Source organism: Bos indicus, chromosome 14 (assembly GCF_029378745.1).
Source record: "Bos indicus isolate NIAB-ARS_2022 breed Sahiwal x Tharparkar chromosome 14, NIAB-ARS_B.indTharparkar_mat_pri_1.0, whole genome shotgun sequence".
In the NCBI taxonomy this organism is placed as follows: domain Eukaryota; kingdom Metazoa; phylum Chordata; class Mammalia; order Artiodactyla; family Bovidae; genus Bos; species Bos indicus.
This window is the reverse complement of record NC_091773.1, coordinates 77,760,222-77,773,940: the sequence shown is the minus strand read 5'-3', so window position 1 is coordinate 77,773,940 and position 13,719 is coordinate 77,760,222. Positions and strand designations below refer to the sequence as shown.

Genomic DNA, 13,719 nt, shown 5'->3' with positions numbered 1-13,719 from the left:
CTACCAAATACACAGAAATAAAACATCTAGTCAGGCAACATAAAGTGACAGAGGAACATGTTCCAAATGAAGGAACAAGATAAAACTCCAGAAAAAGAAGTGGAGATAGGCAATCTACCTGGAAAGAATTCAGGACGAATAAGTTTTAAAGATGATCAAAGAACTTGGTAAAGAATGGAATTCTTTAGTGCAGAACTAGAAGTATTTAACAGCAGAGTTAGAAAATACAGATAACAACCAAAGATGAATATAATAACTGAAATGAAAAATACACTAGAAGAAATCAACAGTAGACTAAATAATACAGAGGAATGGATCAGCAACCTGGAAGACAGGGTATTGGAAATCACTGATGCTAAACAGAAAGTTGGACTATAAAGAAAGCTGAGAGTGGAAGAATTGATGCTTTTGAACTGTGGTGCTGGAGAAGACTCTTGAGAGTCCTGTGGACTGCAAGGAGATCCAACCAGTCCATCCTAAATGAGATCAGTCCTGGGTGTTCATTGGAAGGACTGATGCTGAAGCTGAAACTCCAGTACTTTGGCCACTTGATGCAAATAAGACCCTGATGCTGGGAAAGATTGAGGGCAGGAGAAGGGGACGACAGAGGATGAGATGGTTGGATGGCATCACCGACTCAATGGACATGAGTTTGAGTAAACTGCGGGAGTTTGTGATGGACAAGGAGGCCTGGCGTGCTGCAGTCCATGGGGTCGCAGAGTCGGACACGACTGAGCCACTGAACTGAACTGTACTGAACTGAAGCCCCTTTGCCCAGTCGCAGAATCCACCTCCCGCCCCGCCCCTTCTTGCCCCGCCCACCCTTCTCGCCCCGCCCAGCCTCCCGCCTCGTCCCCTATCGCCCCGCCCCCCATCGTCTCGCCCCGCCTTCAGCGAAGCGCAGCGGGCCGTGCGTCACTTCCGACCATTTAAAGGCGGGCCCCGCCCCCGGCGCGCCGGCTCGCGCTCGCACCCCGCCCCCGGTCGCGGCCCCCTCATCACGGCCCCGGGCTTGGGGAGGGGAGGGGAGGGGCGGAGGCCTCAGGTGGGTGGGCGCCGCGCACCTGTAGCTGCCGGGAGCCGGCGACCCCTCGTCCCGCCCTTGGCGGGCGGCGACGGCCGCGGCCGCCCGGGGTCCGGCCCGGCAGGTGGCGGAGCGCGGGGACGCGATGGCGGCGGCCGAGCCCGCGAGCTGCGCGCCGCCCGGGGCCGGCAGTAGCCGGCACGAGAAGAGCCTGGGGCTGCTCACCGCCAAGTTCGTGTCGCTGCTGCAGGAGGCCAAGGACGGCGTTCTGGACCTCAAGGCGGTGAGCGCGGGCCGCGGTCTCAGGAGGAGGAAGGGCGGGCCGCGGGGTGAGGGGCGCGGGGCGTGAGCCGGGGCCGCGCCGCCGACAAAGAGCCGCGGCGCCCGCGTGGCGTTCACTTCAGCGCGCGGGGCCTGGGCCGGGCGCCCTGGGGGTCTCCGCTGGTGCGGACTGGCGGCTATTGTAGGCGATTCCTGTGAGGGCGTCCGTCGGTTGTTGAAAACGCAAGCAGGCAAAACCCGAGTTTGCCACCTCTTCTGGATGAAACAAACAAAACGTGAACTCTTCAGTCCTCCTCTTAAAATAAGAACAGTAAATAAAAGCACCTCTCCCTCTTACACTTCTTGTCACAATCCTGGTGACGAAGAGGGATGTTTGATTTGTGAGTTAATTTGGGATCTGAAGCAAGCAAGCAAAACCGGTGTTTGCCACCTCTTCTGGATGAAACAAAAAAGTCAACTCTTCAGTCCTCTTAAAATAATAATAGTAAATAAAAACTCCTCTTTTACACTTTTCACAATCCTGATGACTAAGAGGGATGTTTGATTTGTGAATTAATTTGGTATCTGAAGCAAGCAAACAAAACCCGAGTTTGCCACCTCTTCTGGATGAAACAAAAACGAAGTTTGAACTATTCAGTCCTCCTCTTAATAATAGTAAATTAAAACACCTCTCGCTCTTACACTTCTTTTCATAACCCTGATGACTAAGGCACGTTTGATTTGCGACTTAATTTGGTATCTGATACACATGTATAAAAGTGAGACTTGCCATCACACGACGAGGGGACGTTTTATAACTTCCACCAAAAGAGATGGAAGTGCCGCGTAAACTCTCCGGTTTCCTGAGACCTTGTGCTTGGTCTGTTACTACAGTTTCAGAATTTTCAAACAACAACATGCATCAAAAGCTGTTCTGTTAAACAAAGTGACTTAACCGTTCCAGGCCGGATTTGGAAGGATTCCACAGCGCCGAGGAGCAAGAGAATGTGATCACTTGTATTAAAATTCAGCCAGCACACCCAGTTTAAGAACTAAAGCTTTAAGAACAAATGAAAATTTAATGAGTCAGTAAGCATTGCAGGCCTTTCCTAGGCATTACCCCTGAATCTGGTCTGACACGGGGGATTGGTCCTAGCCCCTAAGGGAGTGCTGGGACAACCCTACCTCCCTTGAAGGCTGCAGTTATCAAGGCTGTGCTGAAAGTAGGCTGCAGCGTCTGAGCAGAGAGGGTCTTCTAGTTTTCCCTTACCTGAAACTCAAAAAAAGAGGCCAACTTGATGGCCCCTGCTAGGAGCCCTCCTCTCAGGTTACCCCAGGAGGTGAGGTGTGTCTTGGAATGTCCTCTCCATCTCTTGGATATAATAGGTGTTCAGTAAGTGATTGTTGAGTTATCTGAATTGTTCTACTTTTATACAAAGAAGGCGTGATGCACAAATTTTGCATTTTTGAAAGTGATTTCTAGTCTTTTTTTCTGGAAATGTTATTCCTAGAATTTTCCTACACCTTTTGGAAATTCTAGTCCTTTTTTTCCCTGTCCCCTGCCCCCAGCTCTTTCCTCCATACCTCTCTCCCTCCCTAAAAGTGGTTTACAGCATATATAATAGTTATGAACTAAATTGGATTCTGTGTAAAGAATGTCACGGCAAGTTATGAGGTCATCGGTGAAAGCCAGGGATGTTACACAACACAGCTTGCAAACTGCTATTCAGAATCTAGAAATTCAGTTGTATCCTGTGACATCAGTACAGAATCAGGAAAATTTGGGGTTTTCCAGATGAAACTGAGCTCTAAGGGCTGACTGTGAGGGCTTCTACAACTTGCCTGGAATAGGATGGAAGTTTGCCCTTGCTTTTCCCTCGGTTCTTTTGTGTTCTTCCTGTTTCCTCTGTGGTCAGATTTTGCTGTCCAGAAGTGAAAAAGGCAGTGAGCGGGAAGTGGAGTTTTAATATTTCATAACAACTTTGTTTCATTCATCCTGAAACTTTCCTAAAAGTTCAAAGGTTTCTGCAGTAACAGTAGGTCTCATTATATTAATGACTTTTTACTTGTAGAGAGCACTTTGAAAAAACAGTATTCTTTTTTTACATATATATGAATGTAAATTTCATTTATTTGCATTTGCTCATATATGTGTAAAATCTTATATTATAAAAATCTTATACTGAAATCTTTCCAATGATGTTTCTTACTGTGCACCATTGTAAAAGATCATAATGACTTTTGATGATACATGTTGAAGATGGATTAACTCTGATAAGTTTCTCTAATTTGAAATTAATTATAAAATCATTTTCTCTTATGTTCTTACTTGGGAGTAGTGTATTTCTTACATTCTTAATTGGGGGTGGTTTATTTCAACCTTATACACTTGATATTTTTTAAGAGCAATTAATGAAAGATTTCTGTGAATATCATGAATATAAAAAATATTATTTTTACTTGGATGTGTATTTAACCATCACATCCAAGTATCTTCAGTTCAGTTCAGTTCAGTTCAGTCACTCAGTCGTGTCTGACTCTTTGCGACCCCATGAATCGCAGCACGCCAGGCCTCCCTGTCCATCACCAACTCCCGGAGTTCACTCAGACTCACGTCCATCGAGTCAGTGATGCCATCCAGCCATCTCATCCTCTGTCGTCCCCTTCTCCTCCTGCCCCAATCCCTCCCAGCATCAGAGTCTTTTCCAATGAGTCAACTCTTCGCATGAGGTGGCCAAAGTACTGGAGTTTCAGCTTCAGCATCATTCCTTCCAAAGAAATCCTAGGGCTGATCTCCTTCAGAATGGACTGGTTGGATCTCCTAGCAGTCCAAGGGACTCTTAAGAGTCTTCTCCAACACCACAGTTCAAAGGCATCAATTCTTCATCACTCAGCTTTCTTCACAGTCCAACTCTCACATCCATACAGGACCACAGGAAAAACCATAGCCTTAGATATCCATAAAATATCAACACCACGTAGATGCTATTTTTTCCCTAACTTAGGACATATACTACTGAAGAATAACATAATGCTGTATCTTAGAGATAACTTTCTTCTTAGTAATTTAACTAATTGAGGACATAGCTTAACAAAGCAAACACATTCTAATAAAGCTATTCTAGTATAATTTAACCATAAGGAAGGAATGGAAACACTTTTGAAGTAGTTTAAGATGTTTTTATTCAATATGTTCCTCCTACACCCCCACCATATAGCCTCATTTACAACAGTGGGAGTGGGGTAGTTACTGTTTATTCCAGTGAGATGACAAGTTATGTCATGGTCCTCTCCATTTATGTGGTTTGTCAATTTATGCTGTTAGTAGTTGGCATTTATTGGAAGCTTAGTACATGCCAGGCATTTTACATATGCTAACTAATGTTATGTTCCTAACTTTAGAAATTTGGCTGCTGCTGCTGCTAAGTCACTTCAGTCGTGTCCGACTCTGTGCAGCCCCATAGATGGCAGCCCACCAGGCTCCGCTGTCCCTGGGATTCTCCAGGCAAGAACACTGGAGTGCGTTGCCATTTCCTTCTCCAGTGCATAAAACTGAAAAGTGAAAGTGAAGTCGCTCAGTCGTGTCCGACTCCTAGCGACCCCATGGACTGCAGCCTGCCAGGCTCCTCCGTCCAAGGGATTTTCTACGCAAGAGTACTGGAGTAGGTTGCCATTGCCTTCTCCGAGAAATTTGGGCTAATCATCCCCAATTCACAGATGAGAAAACTGGTATGTTAAGTAACTTGCCTAATGTCACACAGTAGAAAGTGACAGCTGTGACTTGAAACTAGACAATTTTTTCTTATTTTCTGGGCTATACTGCCTTTCAGCACTCTTAAAAAAGTTAATTTCTTATTTAAGTTTTTCATCTCTGTAAGGGCATGGAATCTTTCTTGAAAGAAAGATCAGATCAGTTGGTCAGTCCTGACCAACTCTTTGCAGCCCCATGAATCACAGCACGCCAGGCCTCCTTCTCCATCACCAACTCCCAGAGTTCACTCAGACTCACCTCCATTGAGTCAGTGATGCCATCCAGCCATCTCATCCTCTGTCGTCCTCTTCTCCTCCTGCCCCCAATCCCTCCCAGCATCAGAGTCTTTTCCGATGAGTCAACTCTTCACATGAGGTGGCCAAAGTACTGGAGTTTCAGCTTTAGCATCATTCCTTCCAAAGAAATCCCAGGGCTGATCTCCTTCAGAATGGACTGGTTGGATCTCCTAGCAGTCCAAGGGACTCTCAAGAGTCTTCTCCAACACCATGGTTCAAAGGCATCAATTCTTTGGCGCTCAGCCTTCTTCACAGTCCAACTCTCACATCCATACATGACCACAGGAAAAACCATAGCCTTGACTAGAGGAACCTTTGTTGGCAAAGTAATGTCTCTGCTTTTGAATATGCTATCTAGGTTGGTCATAGCTTTCCTTCCAAGGAGTAAGCGTCTTTTAATTTCATGGCTGCAGTCACCATCTGCAGTGATTTTGGAGCCCCAAAAAAAGAAAGTCTGACACTGTTTCCACTGTTTCCCCATCTATTTCCCATGAAGTGATGGGACTGGATGCCATGATCTTCGTTTTCTGAATGTTGAGCTTTAAGCCAACTTTTCCACTCTCCACTTTCACTTTCATCAAGAGGCTTTTGAGTTCCTCTTCACTTTCTGCCATAAGGGTGGTGTCATCTGCATATCTGAGGTTATTGATATTTCTCCCAGCAATCTTGATTCCAGCTTGTGTTTCTTCCAGTCCAGCATTTCTCATGATGAACTCTGCATATAAGTTAAACAGGGTGACAGTATACAGCCTTGATGTTACTCCTTTTGCTATTTGGAACCAGTCTGTTGTTCCATGTCCAGTTCTAACTGTTGCTTCCTGACCTGCATACAAATTTATCAAGAGACAGATCAGGTGGTCTGGTATTCCCATCTCTTTCAGAATTTTCCACAGTTTATTGTGATCCACACAGTCAAAGGCTTTGGCACAGTCAATAAACCAGAAATAGATGTTTTTCTGGAACTCTCTTGCTTTTTCCATGATCCAGCGGATGTTGGCAATTTGATCTCTGGTTCCTCTGCCTTTTCTAAAACCAGCTTGAACATCAGGAAGTTCACGGTTCACATATTGCTGAAGCCTGACTGGAGAATTTTGAGCATTATTTTACTATACTTCTACTCATGATAGAAGAGAAAGTATTAATCTCCTGCATTGAAAATGAAAATATTGATGGCATATTCCATGATACTTCATAAATTAAACTAGTCCTGTTTTTCTAGAACTAAGAATTTAAGTAAGTTAGAGTAGTTATGACTGTTGTTAGTTATATGTTGTTGTAAAAATTCCTATTATAACTAGGTTTTCGTATTTGCTATTTTGATGCTATATTCAACTTTTTAAAGTATGCTCGATTGCTTATCTTTTTTATTATAATTGTTCAAGTTATCAATTGCCTGAATGATACCTGGATTCATATGATAAAATATTTATGGTATTTCTTATCTCACAGGTCCTTGACTCACACCCATTTATGATTAGCTGATTAATACACATCCTGCAAGAAATACATAATTTAATCTAAGGCCTTAGTTTGTGACATCGAGCAAAGATGTGATGTTACAGAATAAAGCAAGGATTATCCTAGGGAGAGAGATTTAGGTGGAACAGCCAGAACTTTAGTATGTGCTTAAATCTTCACAGGACAATTTCACTTGTGAGTGTATACCTAAAATAATTGAAAACAGTGTCTTGAACATATACCTGTATACTATGTTCATACAGCATAATTCACAATAGCGGAAACGTGGACACAACCCATCCACAAATGAATTAGATAAGCAAAATGTGGTATTATATATGTATAATAGAAGGTTATGCGACCTTAAAAAGGAAGGAATTTCCGACACACGCATAGATGAACCTTTAATACCTTCAGTTCAGTTCAGTTGCTCAGTCGTGTCTGACTCTTTGTGACCCCATGAATCACAGCATGCCAGGCCTCCCTGTCCATCACCAACTTCGGGAGTTCACGCAAACTCATGTCCATTGAGGCAGTGATGCCATCCAGCCATTTCATCCTTTGTCATCCTCTTCTCCTCCAGCCCCCAGTCCCTCCCAGCATCAGAGTCTTTTCCAATTGGTCAACTCTTCGCATGAGGTGGCCAAAATACTGAAGTTTAAGCTTCAGCATCAGTCCTTCCACAGAACACACAGGACTGATCTCCTTTAGGATGGACTGGTTGGATCTCCTTGTAGTCCAGTGGCCTAGCAAGAGTATTCTCCAACACCACAGTTCAAAAGCATCAATTCTTCGGCACTCAGCTTTCTTCACCGTTCAACTCTCACATCCATACATGACCACTGGAAAAACCTTGACTAGATGGACCTTTGTTGGCAAAGTAATGTCTCTGCTTTTTAAAAAATATGCTATCTAGATTGGTCATAACTTTCTTTTAATACCTTAGATAGTCACAAAAAGACAAATGCTGTATGATTCCATTTATATGAAGTGATCGGAGTAGTCAAGTTCATAGAGACAGAAAGAGTTGTTGTTGCTAGGGGAGGGGAGAATGGGAAGTTGTTGCTTCGTGGGTGTTTTAGGGCTCAGTTGTGCTCCCTCAAAATCTCTATGTAAAAGTCTTCACCCCAGGTACATTAGAATGTGATTGTATTTGGAGACAGGGCCTTCAAAGAGATGATTCCGTTAAAATGAGGCCATTAGAGTGAGTGAAGCCAATCTGGTGTCCCTGTGAGAAGCAGTCTGGACCCATGGGCACCAGGGATGCCCGGACACAGGGAAGCATGGGTGAGGACATGGCGAGGTACAACATCTGCAAGCCAAGGAGAGAGACGTCAGAAGAAATCAGGCCTGCCCACACCTTGATCTTGGACTTCAAGCCTCCGGGACTGTGACAGAATTCTGTGGTATTTTTATTATGCAGCCCTAGCAAACTAGTACTGTGGGTGTAGAGTTTCAGTTGTGTAACGTGAGAAGAAGAACTCTGGAGAACTGGTTGCACAGCAGTGTGAAGGTACTTAAAACTACTAAACTGTACACTTGAAAAAGGGTTAAGATGCTAATTTTCAGTTCAGTTCAGTTCATTTGCTCAGTCATATCCAACTCTGTGACCCCATGAATCGCAGCACGCCAGGCCTCCCTGTCCATCACCAACTCCCGGAGTTTACTCAAACTCATGTCCGTCAAGTTGGTGATGCCATCCAGCCATTTCATCCTCTGTCGTCCCCTTCTCTTCCTGCCCTGAATCCCTCCCAGCATCAGAGTCTTTTCCAATGAGTCAACTCTTCGCATGAGGTGGCCAAAGTACTGGAGTTTCAGCTTTAGCATCAGTCCTTCCAATGAATACCCAGGACTGATGTCCTTTAGGATGGACTGGTTGGACCTCCGTGCAGTCCAAGGCACTCTCAAGAGTCTTCTCCAACACCACAGTTCAAAAGCATCAGTTCTTTGGCACTCAGCTTTCTTCACAGTCCAACTCTCACATCCATACATGACCACTGGAAAAACCATAGCCTTGACTAGATGGACCTTTGTTGGCCAAGTAACGTCTCTACTTTTGAATATGCTGTCTAGGTTGATCATAACTGTCCTTCCAAGGAGCAAGCATCTTTTATTTTCATGGCTGCAGTCACCATCTGCAATGATTTTGGAGCCCCAAAAAAAAGTCTGACACTGTTTCCCCATCTTTTCCCATGAAGTAATGGGACCAGATGCCATAATCTTAGTTTTCTGAATGTTGAGCCTGAAGCCAACTGTTTCACTCTCCTCTTTCACTTTCATCAAGAGGCTCTTTAATTCTTCACTTTCTGCCATAAGGGTGGTGTCATCTGCATTTCAGAGGTTATTCCTGTTTCTCCCAGCAATCTTGATTCCAGCTTGTGCTTCTTCCAGCCTAGCATTTCTCATGATGTACTCTGCATATAAGTTAAATAAGCAGGGTGACAATATACAGCCTTGACGTACTCCTTTTTCTATTTGGAAACAGTCTGTTGTTCCATGTCTGGTTCTAACTGTTGCTTCTTGACCTGCATATAGGTTTCTCAAGAGGCAGGTCAGGTTGTCTGGTATTCCCATCTCTTTCAGAATTTTCCACAGTTTATTGTGATCCACACAGTCAAAGGCTTTGGCACAGTCAATAAAGCAGAAATAGATGTTTTTCTGGAACTCTCTTGCTTTTTCCATGATCCAGCGGATGTTGGCAATTTGATCTCTGGTTCCTCTGCCTTTTCTAAAACCAGCTTGAACATCTGGAAGTTCACGGTTCACATATTGCTGAAGCCTGGCTTGGAGAATTGTGAGCATTACTTTACTAGCATGTGAGATGAGTACGATTGTGCGGGCAAGTTTGAGCATTCTTTGGCATTGCCTTTCTTTGGGATTGGAATGAAAACTGACTTTTTCCAGTCCTGTGGCCACTGCTGAGTTTTCCAAATTTGCTGGCATACTGAGTGCAGCACTTTCACAGCATCATCTTTCAGGATTTGAAATAGCTCAGCTGGAATTCCATCACCTCCACTAGCTTTGTTCATAGTGATGCTTTCTAAGGCCCACTTGACTTCACATTCCAGGATGTCTGGCTCTAGGTGAGTGATCACACCATCATGATTATCTGGGTCGTGAAGATCTTTTTTGTACAGTTGTTCTGTGTATTCTTTCCATCTCTTCTTAATATCTTCTGCTTCTGTTAGGTCCATATCATTTCTGTCCTTTATCGAGCCCATCTTTGCATGAAATGTTCCCTTGATATCTCTAATTTTCTTGAAGAGATTTCTAGTGTTTTTCATTCTGTTGTTTTGCTCTATTTCTTTGCATTGATCGCTGAGGAAGGCTTTCTTATCTCTCCTTGCTATTCTTTGGAACTCTACATTCAAATGCTTGTATCTTTCCTTGCCTCCTTTGCTTTTCACTTCTCTTCTTTTCACAGCTATTTGTAAGGCCTCCCCAGACAGCCATTTTGCTTTTTTGCATTTCTTTTCTATGGGGATGGTCTTGATCCCTGTCTCCTGTACAATGTCACGAACCTCATTCCATAGTTCATCAGGCACTCCATCTATCAGATCTAGGCCCTCAAATCTATTTCTCACTTCCACTGTATAATCATAAGGGATTTGATTTAGGTCATACCTGAATGGCCTAGTGGTTTTCCCTACTTTCTTCAATTTAAGTCTGAATTTGGCAATAAGGAGTTCATGATCTGAGCCACAGTCAGCTCCCAGTCTTGTTTTTGCTGACTGTATAGAGCTCCATCTTCGTCTGGAAAGAATATAATCAATCTGATTTCAGTGTTGACCATCTGGTGATGTCCATGTGTAGAGTCTTCTCTTGTGTTATATTTTACTGCAGTTAAAAAAAAGTAAAACAATAATACAATAATGCAGTACCACTGTATACCTAATGGAATGGCAGAAATCCAAAACACTAACACCACCAAATGCTGGCAAGAACATGGAGCAATAGGAACTTTCATTTCCTGTCAGAGGAAATGCAGAATGTTACAGAAGTTTCTTACCAAACTGAACATACTTTTACCATGCAATCCACTACTTGGTATTTACGCAAAGGAGTGGAAAACTTCTGTTCACAAAGAAATCTGCACATGGATGTTTATAACAGCTTCATTCATAATTGCTAAAACTCGGAAGCATTCAAGATGTCTTTGTGTATGCAAACTAATGAATAAACTGTGGTACATCCAGACAACAGAATAGTATTCAGTGCTAGAAAACAGTGAGTTGTGACCATGAAAAGACATGGAGGAATTCTAAGTGCGTATTACGAAGTGAGAGAAGCCAATCTGAAAAGGCTGCCCTATAAAACTCCTACCATGTAAGGGTCTGGAAAAGACAAAACTATGGAGACAGGAAAAGACCCGGGGTTCAGGGAGTGAGATGAACAGGTGGAACACAGAGGACTTTTGGGGCAGTGAAACTCTGGTGTCCTGTACCCAGAGAAGGCACCACACCAACAGGGACCCTAATGTGAGCTGTGGACTTTGGGTCCCTGTGGTGGATCAATGTAGGTTCACCAGTTGGGACGTACCATTCTGGTGAGGATATGGATCGTGGGGGCAGCTCTGCATGTGTGTGGGTAGGGCGTATAGGGGAGACCTCTGTATTTTTTACGTTTTGCCGTGAACCTCAAACTACTCTAAAAAAATATTAAAATGCATATGTAAAACTTCTCTGGATACGTCTATTTGAGGGTCTAATTATTAAGCATCTGTTGAATACAAGATGCATGACCAAATGGGAGAAGGGAGTCCTTAGGAGACTAAAGCTCTACAGCACTAATACACATGGTTCAGTTCAGTTCAGTTCAGTCGCTCAGTCCTGTGCGACTCTTTGCGACCCCATGAATTGCAGCACGCCAGGCCTCCCTGTCCATCACCAACTCCCAGAGTTCACCCAAACTCATGTCCATCGAGTCAGTGATGCCATCCAGCCATCTCATCCTGTGTCGTCTCCTTCTGCTCCTGCCCCCAATCCCTCCCAGCATCAGGGTCTTTTCCAGTGAGTCAGTCTTCATATCAGGTGGCCAAAGTATTGAAGTTTCAGCTTCAACATCAGTCCTTCCAGTGAACATTCAGGAGTCCTTTAGAATGGACTGGTTGGATCTCCTTGCAGTCCAAGGGACTCTTAAGAGTCTTCTCCAACACCACAGTTCAAAAGCATCAGTTCTTCGGCACTCAGCTTTCTTTACAGACCAACTCTCACATCCATACATGACTACTGGAAAAACCATAGCTTTGACTAGACAGAGCTTTGGCAGATTTATTTTTGTGCAGAACTATAGGCTCTACACCCCAACGCTTCAAGAAAGCTGGAGGCCTTGAAAGGGATTATACCAACTTTCTCAGTGTGTAGACCAAAGGTCAAATGCATCCGCATCTCCTGGATCTTTAAAGAAAAAAGAAGAGATTCTAACATCGGACCTGGGAAATCGGTTCTGTAGGGCTAGGGAAGGAGCCTAGGAATTGGTATTTTTAAATAGATACTCCCAGGTGGTTTTGATATATACTGACATCTGAGAACCATGGAATGAACTCTCATGCCGCCTCTTTTCTGCCTTATTCATGAATCAAAAAGCACTGTTCTGGTAGTAGAAGGAGTTAAATGTTGGAACAGAATTGACCATTTAGGAGCTCACTAAGACTGATGATGAGCGGAGAAGGCAATGGCACCCCACTCTAGTACTCTTGCCTGGAAAATCGCATGGACGGAGGAGCCTGGTAGGCTCCAGTCCATGGGGTTGCTAAGAGTCGGACACGACTGAGTGACTTCACTTTCACTTTTCACTTTCATGCATTGGAGACAGAAATGGCAACCCACTCCAGTGTTCTTGCCTGGAGAATCCCAGGTACAGAGGAGCCTAGTGGGCTGCTGTCTATGGGGTTGCACAGAGTCGGACACGACTGAAGCGACTTAGCGGCAACAGCAGCAAGACTGATGAGAGCTACTCTTGCGGAAATGTTGGAGGCTACAGATGGAAGAAATTCCTCTTTTATATGCTCTGGAATAGTTGCTTATGTCTGAGTAGCAGCATATTGTAGCCAGGTTTGATCCCTGGGTTGGTTTGCTATGCCCTGGAGGAGGGCATAGCATCGATCCCCTGGAGAGGGAGGGCATCCCACTCCAGTATTCTTGCCTGGAGAATCCTATGGACAGAGGAGCCTGGTGGGTTACAGTCCATGGGGTCACAAAGTCAACTGAAGCGGCTGATCAGGCACACACACATGGCATTTAAATCTTACATTACTAATTTGAAAGTTATTTCTATAATGGAATAAATTAAAAATGTACTTTTACAGTAAAATTTCTTTCTATTTTACTTACAGGGGAATAGGAAAATTACAAGATTTAAAGTTTCATATTGTTAAAAAGAACAAGATTGGCATTACTGTAGCTGATCATCATTTGTGTTCCAGGGGACTGAGCAGTGAGCGAAATGATGCTCACATGATGCAAGGCCCTCCATCACTGGGGAAGATTCTCTCCTTGACTGGAAACTATGTAGGCACAACTGGAGACATGATAGGTATATTCTCATCTAGGGAAGAGTAAGGAGGATTTAGTTGAGACCCACAGTTAACAGAGATTTCATTAGCAGAGTGCCCAAGTATAGAGCTTTTGCTAATTTTATGCATCATTTTCTTTTTAGAAATATCTTGTTAAATTTTTAAAGGTAGAATTACTGTTGTTCAGTTGCTCAGTTGTGTCCAACTCTTTTGTGGCCCCATAGACTGTAGCCTGCCAGGCTTCTCTGTCCATAGGATTTTTCCAGGCCAAGAATACTGGAGTGGGTTGCCATTTCCTTCTTCAAAAGGTAACTTAACAGGCTAGAAACACACTTTGAATTACTAGCTCACAGGGAAAAAAAATAACAGAGAAAGCCTAACAAATCTGTTAAACGGATCAAAAGATAAAATACAT

At 43.8% G+C, this 13,719-nt stretch overlaps 1 protein-coding gene across 1 annotated transcript in view; it reads left to right on the top strand.

Annotated features, from left to right (window-relative positions):
• The first annotated feature begins 994 nt into the window (after positions 1 to 994).
• Positions 995 to 13,719, top strand: part of E2F5 (E2F transcription factor 5) — a 36,445-nt gene continuing 23,720 nt past the window's right edge. The window contains exon 1 of the mRNA XM_019973869.2: positions 995 to 1,307. Coding sequence (XP_019829428.1) covers positions 1,170 to 1,307 — 138 coding nt within the window. The 5' untranslated portion in view covers positions 995 to 1,169. The remainder of the gene's footprint in view (positions 1,308 to 13,719) is intronic.